Source organism: Aulostomus chinensis, chromosome 22 (assembly GCF_037954235.1).
Source record: "Aulostomus chinensis isolate RoL2024-O1b breed Wild chromosome 22, RoL_Achi_v1.0, whole genome shotgun sequence".
Taxonomy (NCBI): Eukaryota; Metazoa; Chordata; class Actinopteri; order Syngnathiformes; family Aulostomidae; genus Aulostomus; species Aulostomus chinensis.
The window spans coordinates 12786097-12802088 of record NC_141341.1 but is presented as its reverse complement, the minus strand read 5'-3'; the positions used below and the strand labels follow the sequence as shown (position 1 = coordinate 12802088).

The following is a 15992-nucleotide window of genomic DNA, read 5'->3' as shown; positions in this document are numbered from 1 at the left end:
CCACTGTATTTATTCCACCCTACCCCCTCCAGTGTGGTAGTGTCATGGCATCATGTGACAAGGGAGGTTTAGTTTCCTCCAAGCCACCATGTGGTTACGAGCTCTTCATTTTCACAACATCTCATCCAGATCAGCCCGTTCTAAGCTGGTATGTAGCAGCTACGGTAGATCAGTCCTCCATCTTAACAGGTGCTGCTCCTGGTAGGAGTATCTTTGCTCAGTAAGTACACATTTTAGTAAACAGTTGGTTTAGAATTTTAAGAAAAACTACAACGATGTGGTATGCTTACTTTAATCTTGACACTTCTCTGAATGCAAACAAAGTTGAGTGAAACCAAAACTACACTGGAGCAGATTTTACCTGCTCCCCCAGCTCAGTTTACTGTGGAGTTTTACAGTTTGCTGCAGGACATTGAAGTTGCACAGGGGGGCAATGAACCAGTCAATGCAGCTGCCCTAATTCATTACAATAAACGTGCATCAAGCACTACATGTAGCTGACAGCCCTGTAGAAGAAAAAGCCATCTTTTGTGTGAAGCCCATCAGATCAATGCCACTAATTAAAAATTTCTGAATCAATTTCAACCACAAATGAGCAGACGTGGACTGTAAACTGATCAAGAACAGGCATTTTTAATCTGAATTACAAGGATTTCACAAAGGTGAAATGTTACATATTCCAACCCAGCGTATTACCAACAGTAGGCTTCTACATGTCATTTAAAAAAAAGGGGGGGGGGGCTAACACACATACCATTACTTAAACTTATAAAAACTGAGATTGCACCCTGTTATTCCACAAACCCCTCCATAACAGACAGCGCTAATGAAATAATGTTGAGTAAAATCAAATGAAACAGAAGCGTCTGCATAAAAGCCGATGGAGCGAGAGGGCCTGCAGTTCTACAGCTATTTATCAAAAACAGGAGCAGGGGGAGGTTGGGGAATGTGAAGTGAGGACAGGGGAGACACTATGACAAGGGCTCATGATTAAAAGTCCACTAGGAGCGAGAACGAGAGCGAGACTGGGAGCGGGATTTAGAGCGGGACTCTGAGCGGGAGGCAGATCTGGAGTGGGAGCGGGCCTTAGCAGGGGAAGGGGACTGGGATTTGGACTTGGATTTAGAGCGGGCTCTAGATTTGGGTTCAGCAGGAGAGCGAGAACGGGAGCGAGAAGCCCTTTCTGGTTCACCGCCTTCATCATCGCTCTTGGGTTGCTCAAGACCCTTGGAGACCGATTTCCTGGAGCGAGAGCGAGACCTGGACCTGGAGTCGTCCTTCTTGCTCTTCTTCCCTTCTTTCTTGCTCTTTTTGCTTTTTGGGCTGCGGCTCCTGCTGAGGTCCTTGCTCTTCTGAGCACCATTACTGCGCTCCTCTTCCTCCTTCTTGCCCTTGCCCTTATTCTTCTTGCTGCGGGAGCGACTGCGGGAGCCGGAAGCTGCCCTGTGAACAAATAGACAGGCTAGACTTAGAACTGACATCAAGTTCACCTGTAAAAGCTCCTAGACAAGACCCATGAAAAGAGTAAAAATATATATATATTTTTTAAACATTTGCTGATTACTCATCTTTGGTGACCTATTTGCATGCATGAAAAACTAAAAGAGTCACTTCCCAGACTTCTGCACTCACAATACAGTGAGGCAGTGAGTTCAAAACTAGACAATGATTCATGCAAGGTTCCCCTGCAGTACGACTAAATCAGTCGGGTTTGTCAGAAACAATGATTGGATTTCGCACCTGGAGTGTGAGCGGCTGCGACTGCTGCTCTCACTGTGGCTGCGGCTCTTGCGAGACCTGCGGCTCCTAGAGCGGGACCTGGTTAAAATAAAAAACAACTTAGTATTCCACATCCTTAGCAACAAGAGCAGTGAAGACTTCATCCATAGATATCTATATATGGGTGGAACACTAACCTGGAACGACTCTGGCTACGGGAGTAGGAGCGACGACGCCTGGCACCAGGACGATCCTCAATAAGACGGATTTTTCTACCGTTGACCTCGGTGCCATCCAGCTTTTCCAGAGCCCTCTTCATGTCGGAGTACAGCCTGAACTCAATCACGCCTTCGTTCCTCCGTCCCTTGTGCGTGTCGGCATATGTCACCTCCCCTGCTTGCCTCATGTAGTCCTTCAGAGATCAGATTTCACAAAAAAAAAGCACATTTTATCCCCAATGTTGAGAATACCCCTCACTTGGACTCTAAGACAGTAACAGCATTGAATTGTTGCAAAGTCACAACCAAACTGCCTCCGTAATGAAACCTACTAAGTGAATAAAAAAAACTCATTTATACCTTCAAGTCCTGCCAGCTGCAACGACTGGAAAGATTCTCCACAATGAGCCGATAATCAGTCCTTATTGGTGGACCGTATCTATCTCGCCCCCAGCGTCCGTATCCACCTTTCATGGTAACAAGGAAAGAAAAGGAATATGAGAACCAAAGAGCAACTGAGATGGTGCAATTATTCTAAACTCCAAGCTATTCTCTACAAAATATAATATTCACTTGGGAAAACAAATGAAAGTTAAAAAAAGGAAAGTCTTACAAAAACAAAAAAATAAAACTTAAAAAAACTCGCCTTCCTATGATTTTCAGCATTTAAAACTTAGGCCTAGTCAACATAACTACAGCTCATTCAATTTTGGTTAAAAAAAGGCCTATTTTCTAAATAATAAAAAAAAAAATCCAAAAACCTAACTGATTGTGGAAGTACTTACGGTGAACTAAAGCAAGTTTCTAAGCTATCCTATCTAAAAACAATTCACTGTTACAAAATATGTTCTTTTTCAGGCACCTATAAGAGCTGAACCCACATCTGTTCCTAACCCCATGGCATCCTCACCACCCGGCCTGGGCCTAATGGGAAAAGCGGTCTTCATTCACAATGGCTCCCTTTTTTGGTCTGCCCAGGGGCCCAGAATGGTCAAACCACACTCTTGGAAAGGGGGGACACCATGGCCAGCAATAGGGGCAGGCAGTCAGCAAAGGACTCTTTCAATTAAAACATTGAGGTTCTTTGTTAAATCTTTACCTTTAAATTGACAATCATTTTAAATAAAATAAATGGAATTAAACATCACTTACAATGTATTTGACAATCAAATAGTAACCTTACAGTATTCAAATCAAGACATACACTCTCCTTTCCATCAGTAAGCCAATTCCCCATCAGACTCCCCCACGTAGTTCTTAAATGCATCAAATGGAAACGCAAGATTGGTTTCAGGTCATTGGTGGCTCTGGTGCACATAAATGTAATCATGCTGTGCTGAAAGGGAAACCTCTCCTGCCTGCTGTGCAGTTGAGAACTGTTGTGCTTTGGTGAGTGGTTCTCCTCTAATGTCTAGACTATTTGCAATACAACAAACAAAACTGCTGCTCTGAAGTGTCCAATTCAGAAGCCGGGTTGTTAAAAAGCCCATGAGAACACTACAAGGCTCAAGGGCTAAGTGCACACAGTGAATTCTAATGAGCTTAAAAACAGACAGTGTGTGAGAGTGTACACGACCAACCAAAAGTTTCACTTTGGGCTGACCATGTGAACTCCAACATAGAAATTGCAACAAAGAGCCTGTAAATTATCTGTGCTGCAGTAGCCAGCGAATAGATGTCAGCAGAGCAACTAGAGCTGATATGAGAGGGCTCAGTCTGGTCCAGTTTTCAGACAGATTATTTCTATGTTGTGTTCATGCCGCCTTTAAAACAGTGAAAATCTTGAAAATGGAAATGCTTGCTGGTACCTGTACCGTCTCCGTGCTTCACCACAGGCCAGAAAAGCACAATCATACATCCTACACACAACACGCCTTGCTCTGGCCACAATATACAGAAGCAATGGTTTCTGAAAGATTTAAGGAAAAATTCAAGCAAAAATACCTGTAATGCCACCTATAAGCATGTATTTTCTCTTGACTACAATGGTACTTGATGACATTTCCCCCTTCAACAGTATTTGGAAGGGAAAAAAACAAAACAAAAAAACCCACAACCTAGTTACTCAAGATAATCCTCAGGACATTTCTTTCAACAAAGAAGTAAACATCCAACAAACTATGTGAAAGTTTCCAATCACAAAAAGGCAGATGGATTATTTTGAGTACCCAAGCCATGACTACTGTAAAAAGGAGGCCTTGCTACCGTTTTTTGCACCACAAGGAAATGTCATTCAGGTCCATTGTATTCAAAAACAAATCTGAAGCAGATTTTGGCACTAAAATGATTCAAAAGGATACACAGCTCTACAAGCAAGAGGATGTGTGTATGATTTTGTTTTGAATTTCTGCTGAAAAGAGTACCACTCGTTGAAATTTCCATCATATCTGATAAAAACTGAATGCACATCAGCCACCAAGGACAAGCTTAAAATTTGGTGCCATAGAATTTTTAAAACGATTCACGTGATGAAAGAAATCCCTCAATTGTATCACTAATATGAAAGGAAAGGATCGTCTTTGTAGGTACTTACTCCTTCCACCACCGCCGCCGCCACCTCCACCACCACCACCATAGCCTCCGTCGCGACGAGGTCCTTTTGTGTGCTCCACAATAACACGTTCCCCACACAACTCTTTGCCATTCAGGTCATACACGGCATCGTCCGCATCGCGGGGGTCATCAAATTCAACAAACCCATACCTAAATAAAAGAAAACATTAATAACGGCAACATGATCACAATGCACACATTTAAGTATGATCGTTAAATGGAAATCCAGGTCCGGGCACCGTGAACTGTGTTCATGTGCGGGGCTGCTTGGAGGATTTCACGCTTAACGGACATTTTGTTTCCGATATAACATGTGTGAGGAATAGGAAGCTATCGTTAAAATAAAGAGCTATTGGCTAAACGGAAAAAAATAAAAGAGGCGGTGGTCATTAAATTAAAAGATATTCACAGGTGTGAACTAACAAGCATTGACCGCTTCACGATTTAAGTGACTTAAAACACCCGAGTGTGACATTGCCACGTCTATCATTAACATTAGCCACTGCTAGCTCGGTCAGAAGGCCGCAAACCAAAAAAATGCAACAAATGCAATTCAAATAAGACTCATTAATCTCCGACTGAGTAGTAAATTCAAGTTTAATGTCGAACTTATGATGCTGGCCGGCTGATTGGTTGTATTTGTTGGTTGGCTGGCGTGAGCTGGTCGGGCCTGCTGCAGTGGATGAGGCCTCTACTACGCGTTAGCTTCGCTGCGACGACGCGAGCTTCACCAAACGACGTCAACATTACCCATTTTTCAGGTCCACTTCAAGAATCTTCCCGTAGCCTTTGAAAAATCTCTCCACGTCTTTTTCTCTTGCTCGGTAGCTCAACCTTCCGATATAAACTCTCGACATCTTGCCGGATAGCGTGCGGCCGAAACGTGGGAAGCGAGCCGTCGAACGGAGGAAGAGAATGGAGCGCGATATATACACACGCGCTCCTCTGACACAATAGGTCGCGATTGAAAGAGGCGTGTCCTCTGGTGACGTCGGCGTTTCGCCCTAACAGGCAATCCAATTGCAGCACATGGAGGTAACAAACACACATATTTGAAAACAGTCACGCTTTTGACAGTTCGCTTTCCATGAATTTAAGACTCAAAATCATCCAATGTAATTGTTTAACTATACATTTTGCTGTATTTTGTGTGGGAATGTAGCTGTTACTAGCTAAAGGTGTATAGGAACCCAACCAAACTACACTGGGAATGAGAAAAAAATGACTTTGTCCAATATTTGTGGGGTTTGTTGGCAGCTTGAGTTCCCACACATATAAAACTGATAAACAAACGAATTAATTATCTTTAAATGAATTATTAATAACCACAGTCAACATGTTTTTTTAAAAATAATTAAACAATAAAATATTATCAGAGCAAAGTAACAATTATTCATAGCCTGGAAAATATAAAATAAATACATCAAAATGTGTTTATTAATGAATCATTTGTTTAATTTATGAAATTTTTAGAAAGAAATGTTCTCAAGGACAGGCCCAAAGCGATGGCTTCAAATGAAACTGAAGGATCCACGATTCGACTTTTACCATCAAAAATACTGATACAGATACCCGGGCCTGGTGTATTAGCCGATACAGATTAATGATTGAGGGCCAATGTGTGATCAATAAGCTGTATTCCACACTGTGCAGAAGGGACTGGTACCCATCGAGGGTGACTCACACATTGCGACCCTAACATTGTAAAACAAAATGTAACATAAATTTATACATGTAAAAATAAATAGCAGCATAGCTGACACCCAGCAGGTTGCTGATGCATGAGGTGACCTGTACAACACAATCCTGCACCACATCATTCCATCTCATAGCTCAGTTGCATTTTGACTGATATCTGATCCTGCTATTTGAGTTTTTGGGCAAATATGTAATCAAATTGATGCATTCCTAATCACAACCCAGTCAATTTACAAGTGAGATTGATATGATAGCTGATCTAGGCTGGCTCTTAAAAAAGATTTTCTTTACAGAAATGTAAAATTTAAGAGAGACATTCATTATCATCAGACAGCATGATTTGAAATGATCGTTCAGTCATGATATCTGATGTCTCATATATATTGCCAGCTCAATAATGTGTTATTGGTTGGAATTGTGTGTGTGTGTGTGTGTGTGTATATGTGTGTGTGCGTGCAGAGAGAAAGGTAGAAAAAAATACAATGTTACATTTACCCCTAGTGTTTGTTTAGCTTGTTTAAAAAGGCCCACGTGTGTTTGTCATGAGATGTAACTTGTTCGATCACTTTTGTTACTCTAGGACAGGATATATAACAAGCGGTCAATTCAGTTTTGTTTTGTTTTTTTTTAAAGACAAATTACATGTTTTGGAATTAAAATTGTATTTTTTGTTTCACTCTATGCTCACGAAGAATCTCTCAATAAACCCTCTGGGATTCAATATCCTGGAAAAATTTCCCCAACATTTGAAGAGCTGTGTAGAGTTGGTGGATCAAAGTTGCTCGACTCAACTCAAATTTCTGTGTCGGATTTGGCAACACATTGTTAGGCGTGACGTATGAGCCCGGTGGGCGGGGCCAACAACCACTGGGATCTTATAAACACTAAGCGTTCACGGGAGTTGCTATTCTTCATTTTAAGGCGAATATTTCTTCAGAAATCATCCCGTGTTTGAACATGACTGTAGTGGAGTGAGTTTATACTGTTGTTCACATGTAGGAGACCAGGAACTTGTTTCTCCATGGGATGAAGAATGAGAAGTCGCATTGGAGGGAAATAACGGTACGCGACATTAGCCGAATGTTAGCTAATAGCAACAGGTCGGCTCGCGAGCTGTAGTTCACTGACTCGGGTCAAACTGTCATGGAGCGCGCGGCTTTCTCTAAATATTCATGGATTGACTTCGTCTTCTCCGTGATCGGGATGTGTACATTCTTGTTCGATTGGGGTTCGGATATTTTAGTTGCTACCGAGTTTTATTGTCGCGGGGACTTTTTCTGGTTCGGAGCACTGGTGGCCCTCATGGTCCTGTCGTCAATTGTGGTCCAAATGTTCAGCTGGTTCTGGTTCCAGTACGACCGAGAACTTCCGGGGTTCAGGACACGGACTGGAGATGGAACTATGCTCTTCGGGGACAAAGTGAAGCTCTCTTGCCTGTTGCATGTGCTGCAGCTGGGCTTCCTCTGCAGGTAGATGAATGGATGAACGGTTGCAGGTATAAGCAGGGCTGTTCTCAATATGTGGATTTTATTTTTTTTCAAACACCGTTTAACATTTCTAACACTGCAACACAGATAACTAGGCTTCAGTGCAAGATGCTTTTTGTCATGTCCTTGTGAATAACAAAGGTATACTCCATCATAATAGATCAGGATGATGTAATAACATTTGACAGGTGCAGTGAGCATGAGTTGCAGGTGTGAGAAATCCTGTGTGCATTAATAATGAGCGATCTGTTATGCAGCATTCCCTCCATTCAGTGTTAAACAGGTGTGTGTGTGGGTGTGTAGCTGCGTGTGTAGCTGCATGTATTCAGTGTCCGATCCGTTTTGTAACGCATTCGTTCACACAGGCACATCTCCGCCATTCGACAAGGCTTCAGGGTGTGGTGGAGGAAAGAGGAAGGGTCAGAATATGCAGTTTACTTGACGCATGACCTCAGCATGCTGCGGCTGATCGAAACCTTCTGTGAGAGTGCTCCCCAGCTCACCCTGATGATCTATGTGGTGCTGCGCACCAACAAAGCCAGGACTATACAGTGTGAGTTTGCTTTACTTCCCCCAGTGCAGAAGAGCAAATCTGTATAGATGTAATCTGTTTATTGTTTGTGTGAATCAGATGTAATCACACAGTTGAGGTTGCAAAAACCCACTCTTTGGTTTTGAAAGACTACACATGACATGTTCGCTTCATCTTATTTACCGCACTGATTCCTAACCTCCTATTTTGCAGTTCTGAGCATCGCTGCATCAACCACTTCCATAGCCTGGATGGTGGTGGACTACCACCGCTCCCTGCGCTCCTTCCTCCCGGATAAGGCGAAGCAGGGCTGGCGTTCTTCTCTGGTCTACTTTCTGTGGAACCTGCTACTAATTTCCCCCCGTGTTGCTGCCCTCGCCCTCTTCGCCTCCGTCCTACCAGAATGTATTGCGTTTCATTTCCTAATGAGCTGGTTTGTGTTTGTTCTATGGGCTTGGCGACAAAGGACGGACTTCATGGATAGTGTTGGTGGGGAATGGCTCTACCGCGCAACCGTTGGGCTGATTTGGTACTTTAGTTGGTTTAATGTAGCAGAGGGTCGAACCCGAGTCAGGAGCATCATCTACCACTCCTTCATCACGATAGACGGAGGAATCCTGCTGGGGACTTGGTGGTGTTTTAGAAACCCTGTTACGACGGAGCCCTACGCCCCGGCTCTGCTCATCAGTCTACCTCTCACCTACCTCCTGGGCCTGCTCTTCAAAGCCCTCTACTACTGCTGCTTTCACCCAAAGCTGTGGAGGCCCCCAGCCAGAGATCCAAGACTGCCTGATGATCTTCCTGATGCAGAAGTATCCTTCAGAAACATTTCCATCCAGGACGGTACCCCGTCCCCCCAATTTCTCAACAAAAGAATGGCCCACAGTGCTACGCGTTTCTACTGTTAACAAAGAGTCAAGAGTAGAAACAGTGATGCAGAGACATCACGTGGACAACCTCATACTGCTGAAGACTTACTTTCTCTTTTGTCAGTGAATGCCTCCTGTTTGTACTACAGTTTTACCAAATGCTCAGTGTACTTTGAACCAACACACAACTTCAAAAACAGTACATGAAACTAGACCACAGGCGCAGTTGATCAGCAGGTATTGACCTTTTAAAAAACAAAGCAAGTACTGCTATCTTTCTGATGTCACAGCTTTTCTCAAGTCTCCTCTCCTGTGCTCAGTAGTGAGGAAACAACAAATATATGAGTCATAAGCTTTTCCAATCATTTTGGAACCAAAGACAAATGCTACTTTTTTAAAAATAAATGTTCACATATGTTTTTTATTATGTAAAATGTAGGTATGTAAATTTGTGTTCAGAAAGCTGGTATTAGCATCTCTAAGTGTCAGCTATCTTCCAAATCAGTTGTTAAATTATGTGTATTGGCAAAAAAAACTATTGTGTGTAATCAACATTAAGAGTTGCCTGCATGTATTCTTCAAATGTAGCTGCTCATCCTTAAACTATTATGCAACCAAAAATCCGTAATCCAATATGGCCGCCACAGGATGTTAGCATTACTTGCTACAAACATGTCAATTTTCAGGGGATTCAGTGAGTAGAGTTACATTGTGAATGTAAATGATGAACAGAAAAGAACAGAACAGAAAGCCATAGAATCTGTGACATATGTTTAACATGATACAAATATTGGTAAAATCCCTGTTCAAATCTTTGTATTTGTACTTAAGTATTTATTTAAAAAAGTCAAATCTTTTAATTTCGAGGTTATGGATTATAAGACCACCGAAATACAATAAAGCAGACAGGAATGTCCGTCAGTGTCAAAGCAAATGGAATCAATCAGGTTTGTGAACACATTGCAGCCAAAATGATTTCGACTTGCTGGATAGCCTGATAGAGTCGACGGTGCGTTAAAATCTGAATGTTCAAAAATTCATGTCCCACAGCACGCATTTTCTCTCTTAACTCCAATTTAAAGTCCGTAAGTCGAGTCGCTGTATAAGCTAATTTTTAATCTTTTAAAATCAGACTTATATTTGATACTTTTTTTTTTTTAATAAATCACATTGAATTTACACATGAGGTACATTTCTACACATCAATAGATAGAATTCAGTGTCGCATTGTAATCTAGGATACACCAGTGTCATTGAATACTTTGTATTTCCAAAGCACAAACCTGCAATAACTATGCAAATATTAAGGACATAAAAAAAAGATTAAATACATCGGATATTTTAGCTATTTTTATTTTTCAAAGGGTTGAAGAGGCTGTCTATTCTGTATTTGGGCGAAATCATAAAATGCGTGTATTGTATTTTGCCTCTTGTTACGTTTGCTACCACTGGAGAGACTTTGAATGTAGTTTTTTTTTTTTTTTTGGTTTTCTTTACTGTACATTTTTCTGTTTTGATTTTCAAGTCCTGCGACTTTGCTAAACAGGATTTGTATTTTTTTTTTATATCAAATTGAGTAAAACTAGTTAAGTGCAAATTTCTACCATGTACTCAGCTCTCGACATTCAAGTTGAGGAAGTTCTCAACAAGTTGAAACACCAACCTTACATCAGCACCAGTGTTTGTTTAGCTTGTTTCAAAGTCACATGTCTGTTTACACTAGTGAGCTCAGAGTTGAACTTGTTGGCTCTTTTTTTTGTTATTCTCTACCTTTTTTTATTCAACCCATATTTCTGCATGTTCATACGTTGATCCACTTATTTACTTGTTTTCTTTTCGCTGGAACTCTTTTACCTCATTTGCCATGTCCTGTTATTAAAGTAGGGGGCGGCATGGCTCAGAGGCAGAGTGGCCATCTAGCAACCGAAGGGTCGCTGGTTCGATCCTCACTTTCCCCCGTGACCATGTCCAAGTGTCCTTGAGCAAGATACTGAACCCCTAATTGCTCCTGATGGCCCTGCAACGGACTGGCGACCCGTCCAGGGTGAACCCCGCCTCTCACTCAGTGTCATCTGGGATAGGCTCCAGTCCAAATAATGGGTGGATACTTGCTATTAAAGTAGTACCGTAGTCGTAGCATCTCTTTGTTCCACAGGTAGTTGATGCAGACAGCAAAGAGTAATGAATGATTCAGGGTTCTTACGGTTCTTAGAAACCTGGATAAGTTCTGGAATTTGGGTTTGTTGTTGGTAGGGTATCTTTGTTTGTCTGTCAAGCATTTAAACCACTAAAAAAAAAAAAAAGTTAATAAAGAACTTGTTGCACTAACTGGAAAAGTTTTTTGAAAGTTTCAGAGAAGTCACTTTAAATTCGCTTCATAAAAACCTAGATACTAAAACTGTATGAGGTTCGGTTAAGATAACTGAGTATATTACTTATGTTAATATTTTATTTCATTGTTTGTGTCGTACTAAACCATACAGCGTATCATTCATTTTAACTGAAGATAAACTAGGACGGTTAGACATGGATTTCTGTGTTTGTCTTGAAAAATTCATGGAATTTTATTGGTAAAATTGCGGGAAAACCCTGACGATGACTTGCATTTATCTTTGATTTACAGTTAATAACTTTATTTCCAATTTGAGAACCTGCTAAGGGAGTGAGCAGATTTATATGTGAGCTAATAATGCCATGAATATTATAAGAATGTGCCTTTAAGCAGCAGGCCAGAGGGAGTGTCAGTTGTAGGAGGAGTTACACAACACGCATACCCTTTACTTATCTGCCTGCTGAAACGTACACATCTGTGCTCGCAGGCGCTGTCACCATGGCAAGGTTCAGCTTTTCCCGGCTGGACTTCCTCTGCACTTGTGTCGGTCTGGTGCTCTTGCTGGCGGACATAGTGCTGGATATAATAGCTGCTGTGTCTTTCTACCAGGATGAGGACTATGTGTGCCTCGGCATCCTGTTGCTGTTCCTGGTGGGCTCGTCAGTTCTCGTTCAGGTCTACAGCTGGCTCTGGTACAGCTATCAGGACTTTGATAGGGTGACAAAGGTTGAGAGCTGCCTGAGCATGGGACAACTCAAGCTTCTCCATTTCTTCCAGCTGGGAATCTACTTCAGGTTTTGTAAACTTTGTTTTATTATGTATCCAAACAGGTTGTCGCCCCCCCCCCCCCTTATGTCGGAATGTGTGTGATAAACTGGGTATCAATACAAAGGTGGCATCACTGATAAATGAGATTTGGCTTGTAAGAAGCCTTCAGTTTATCTTTCGCGTGAGCAAGAAACGAAAGCATTCCACAGGACAGGAAAGCCAAAGCATGAACCCATTAGTTGCGTACATGTCCAAACAAGAATGTTGTGCTGAATATGTAATTACAGCGATTCAATTATTAGCATGCCTTAAAGATTAAGGGAACACTGCAGGGTTAAACATGAAGAAAATAAGTAAACATGACATAAAAAAACTGAACCCCAGAGTCCCCCAATTGGAGAGTTCAAGGTGTAGCTGAACTTATTATGAAAAAGAAACATTGATATCAATTCTGACACCTCCACAGTTAACACACACGTTTTAATGATTTCATTTTGGGGCCACAATAATTGATTTGAACCATGTGGGTGAGGAGATTTGTGCAGGCATGAACAGGAAGGCTGAAAATACTAATATGAATGAACGCTGTACGTGACACCGGATGGTTCCTTTCAACTGTACCCTTTTTTGCTGTATTTTTTAATTTATGAAGGCACATTTTGGTGACAGAGACAGTTATGATGATAGTTGAGTTATGTTTTACACCATTGGTCCATGTAAAAAAACCAAACAAACAAACAAAAAAACAGCAACCAAAAACCCATCACTGTGATATCTACATCAATTTTGCCTGATGGTTAAAGGAACACATCTTTTTTTTTTTTTTTAAAGGGAGAAATATGCTTAGAATTCATCTTCCCGGAGTCAGACAAGAAGATAGATAGTCTGCCCTCCTCTGCACTGCATTAGGTAGCTGAGACCCATGGAGGCCAAATGGCCGCTAGTTAGCTTAGCACAGTGAATGGTAGTTGATGGGCAGGTTAGCATACCTCTGTCAAAAGTCACCAAACACGCTTTTCTCTGAAATAGTCCTTGCCTGATGTAGTACCTGCAAACTTCAGCCAACAAAACCTGGTGATTGTTGACATCTAGAAGAGAACTGCTGCCGCTAATCATAGCTGACTTTTTAAGAGCGGATGGGGAGGGTTACATCTGGACAAATCAAGATCCTGACCCTGATCTATTTTATAACTTTGCCTGAGGTGAGCTAACACCTACCACCCTCAGCCACTCGTTATGCTAAGCTAACTAGAAGTCAGTTTGTCGCTGAAGGCCTCAGCTCTCTAATGCAGCACAGAGGAGAGCAGGGTGTCTAGCTTCTTATCTCATAGGGACGGTAACAAGTAAGCAAATTCCCTCAAAAAGTTGATGTGTTCCTTTAAGTCGCTTCTGTTTGAACCAACGGGGCTTCCCTCTATGTTAGCTTACAAAGCTTGTGTTCTCCCTGTCGGTTCAGTGTAGAGCTGAGCGTTCTTGGCTGTTTGATGTGTTCCCTCAGGCATGCAGGGGTCGTGGAGATGTCGGCGCGCAGCTTCATTTCCAGGGATCCAGACCATAAAGGTTGGGCAGCCTTCCTGAGCCATGACCTCAGCATGCTGCGGCTCATAGAGACATTTTCAGAAAGTGCACCTCAGCTGGTGCTCATGGTCACCATCATGCTGCAGTGGGGCAAACTGGACCCTATAACAGGTGCAACATTTTACTGATTGATGAGTGACTGTTGTACTCGGGAATGAGTGAAGTACACTGGGAGGAGAGTAGATACTGATACTTCAGATATCCTTCCTTTCAATGTCCATTCACCCAAATTCAGAGGAACAGTTCCCCTACTACTAGACTCTTCCTTCAAAATTCTTAATTTGAAAACGAGGTCTTTCTCTAAATCTTGTTAGATCCCAATGAATACAAAAAAATTAGAGCAGAAAGTTGCTTGACTTTCTGTGATTTCTCAATTTTTTTCAGTGTAAGTGTGTGAGTGTGTGTGTGTGTGTGTGTGTGTGTGTGAGGGAGCTGTTGTGGCCTTTCTGACAGAAGGTCTTGTCCTCCTCAGTGTTGAAGGCGTTGGCGTCGACCTTAGCCGTTGCTTTCAGCGTGACCATGTACCACCGCTCGCTGCGGGCCTTCCTGCCTGACAGGGTCCAACAGCGGCCCTTGTCATCAGCAGTCTACTACCTCTGGAACCTGCTTGTCATCTTGTCCCGCCTCACCGCCCTCGCCCTGTTCGCCTCGGTTCTACCCTGCTTCATCTTCACCCACTTCCTTTGTTCTTGGCTGGTTTTCTTCTTCTCCGCCTGGCGATCTGGGACTGACTTCATGGAGAGCCCTGTTGGCGAGTGGATATATCGGGCCACAGTGGGGCTCATTTGGTATTTTAGCTGGTTCAGCGTGGTGGATGGGAGGACAAGGAACAAGGCCCTGCTCTACCACGGCTACATACTGCTGGATATCATCCTCCTGTGCGGCTTGTGGTGCTGGAAGATGAGCACAGAACCACCGTTCTTTATCATCCCGGTCTTGAATGCGATCATCACTGCTGTCTGTGTTGTTTCCATTTATATCGTTGGTCTAGTAATTAAAATAGTTTATTATAGACACCTCCATCCGAACCTTTCCAAAGACGAGCTGAAGGTGAAGTCTGGTGAAGATGTGGTGGACTCAGCCAGGATGGATGGAGAAGTTGCGGCTCGCAGCCTGCCGGCACCCGCGGTTGAACTGTATAATAAAAGGATGAGGAAGTTGGCTGAAAGCTTCTACACTTGATAAAATCACTTGACATACACTGAGGTTAAAATGAGAGGAAGTCCCATAAACGGCTGTCGGTCGTGTCGAGGATCATGTGGTTGTGGGGAGAAGCAGGCAACTCCAAGCTCCTGTTCCTGGGGTTACTCCTGCTGCGGCCATAATGCCAGTCACTGTTCAATATGTTTCTAATTTAAGGAGCCATCGTCTGTGAATGGAGCTCAAACAACTGACATTCCAATCAAAGAGGTCATTAGTGGCATTTAGCTGAGACTTTTGTCCACAGCAACTTCCAACAGCATGTTTTGTCCAAAGTGGAACCAGCTGTTCGTCACATTCTTCATCCATAACGACCACAGAGAGGAACAGGCCACGATATTGCAGGGGTGGTTTTAATTTTTAAAAAGAAACGGAAGAGGAAGTTTTAAGAATTGGAAGGTGTAGCAATGACTTCCTCCCTTAGTGCAAAACACATGCCCAGAAGTTTAAGGGACTGTATTGCTGCCATCCTGAGTCCAGTTGTGAGGTTTCTTCCTGTTTTTGTTTTTCTCGACGAGAACTTAATCCTGGAGGAATTGTTATGAACTCTGGTAAAAAATTATTTGGTGCTGTTTAATACATTTTAAGTTTTCATTCATCACTGTCCAGAGCTTGGAGCAAATATGAATCAGCGCTGAAGGGAATTCCTAAACGACCATCATCTGCACCATTTTTCTTAGTCCCTTAACTAGAAGGCTCCAGCAGTCCATGTCTTACTTAATAATTTATCCTAAAATTACAAAATACTTGAATTTACCACATCAGGTGGCCAAGGCTTCATTTAAACTGAATATCGTCCCTCTGCTCAGTTGGGATTCTCCCTATTAATGTGAAATCCCAATCAAAAAGATGTTTCAATGTTTGTGTTATTTAAATATTACAGAGATGGTTGGGTGGAAACGTAGTGGAGAGATCCAACTTTAATGAGTTTTCTTAAAAGTATTTTTTTAAGTAATGTATATCAAGATTATAAAACTGTATCTTTGAATGGTTTTGTTTTTTTTCAAGAAAGGAAATAAAACAAGTTTCTGGGTATTT

General features: G+C 42.2%; 3 protein-coding genes across 5 annotated transcripts; 2 read left to right on the top strand and 1 right to left on the bottom strand.

Annotated features, from left to right (window-relative positions):
• Positions 1-295: 295 nt before the first annotated feature.
• srsf4 (serine and arginine rich splicing factor 4) lies at positions 296-5441 on the bottom strand. Of its 2 annotated transcripts, XM_086192864.1 has the most exons (6): positions 5241-5441; positions 4471-4640; positions 2298-2404; positions 1917-2131; positions 1741-1818; positions 296-1443 (listed from the first exon to the last, which is right to left on the bottom strand). In XM_086192864.1, the coding sequence occupies exons 1-6, from the start codon at positions 5345-5347 to the stop codon at positions 1002-1004; spliced, it is 1119 nt and encodes a 372-aa protein (XP_086048990.1). In that variant the 5' UTR covers positions 5348-5441; the 3' UTR covers positions 296-1001. The 2 variants fall into 2 exon arrangements, with proteins under 2 accessions (XP_086048990.1, XP_086048991.1); XM_086192865.1 differs by lacking the exons at positions 4471-4640; positions 5241-5441 and adding an exon at positions 2800-4457.
• Positions 5442-7047: 1606 nt separating this feature from the next.
• Positions 7048-11395, top strand: xkr8.3 (XK related 8, tandem duplicate 3). Of its 2 annotated transcripts, XM_086192835.1 has the most exons (4): positions 7048-7250; positions 7542-7657; positions 8041-8228; positions 8421-11395. In XM_086192835.1, exons 1-4 carry the CDS (start codon positions 7215-7217, stop codon positions 9113-9115), a joined length of 1035 nt encoding a protein of 344 aa, XP_086048961.1. In that variant the 5' UTR covers positions 7048-7214; the 3' UTR covers positions 9116-11395. The 2 variants fall into 2 exon arrangements, with proteins under 2 accessions (XP_086048961.1, XP_086048960.1); XM_086192834.1 differs by having other exon boundaries at positions 7048-7657.
• Positions 11396-11906: 511 nt separating this feature from the next.
• LOC147240821 (XK-related protein 8-like) lies at positions 11907-15932 on the top strand. The gene is made up of 3 exons (XM_086193178.1): positions 11907-12202; positions 13675-13865; positions 14227-15932. Exons 1-3 carry the CDS (start codon positions 11907-11909, stop codon positions 14934-14936), a joined length of 1197 nt encoding a protein of 398 aa, XP_086049304.1. The 3' UTR covers positions 14937-15932.
• Positions 15933-15992: the final 60 nt, after the last annotated feature.

Coding starts and splice junctions, on each gene's coding strand:
- srsf4 (XM_086192864.1), bottom strand. CDS start 5,347: ATGTCGAGAGTTTATATCGGAAGGTTGAGCTACCGAGCAAGAGAAAAA. Junction 4,641..5,240: donor GAAGTGGACCTGAAAAATGG/GTAATGTTGACG, acceptor TCTTTTATTTAG/GTATGGGTTTGTTGAATTTG. Junction 2,405..4,470: donor CGGCGGCGGTGGTGGAAGGA/GTAAGTACCTAC, acceptor TTACCATGAAAG/GTGGATACGGACGCTGGGGG.
- LOC147240821 (XM_086193178.1), top strand. CDS start 11,907: ATGGCAAGGTTCAGCTTTTCCCGGCTGGACTTCCTCTGCACTTGTGTC. Junction 12,203..13,674: donor CAGCTGGGAATCTACTTCAG/GTTTTGTAAACT, acceptor GTGTTCCCTCAG/GCATGCAGGGGTCGTGGAGA. Junction 13,866..14,226: donor CAAACTGGACCCTATAACAG/GTGCAACATTTT, acceptor TGTCCTCCTCAG/TGTTGAAGGCGTTGGCGTCG.
- xkr8.3 (XM_086192834.1), top strand. CDS start 7,332: ATGGAGCGCGCGGCTTTCTCTAAATATTCATGGATTGACTTCGTCTTC. Junction 7,658..8,040: donor CAGCTGGGCTTCCTCTGCAG/GTAGATGAATGG, acceptor TCGTTCACACAG/GCACATCTCCGCCATTCGAC. Junction 8,229..8,420: donor CAAAGCCAGGACTATACAGT/GTGAGTTTGCTT, acceptor CCTATTTTGCAG/TTCTGAGCATCGCTGCATCA.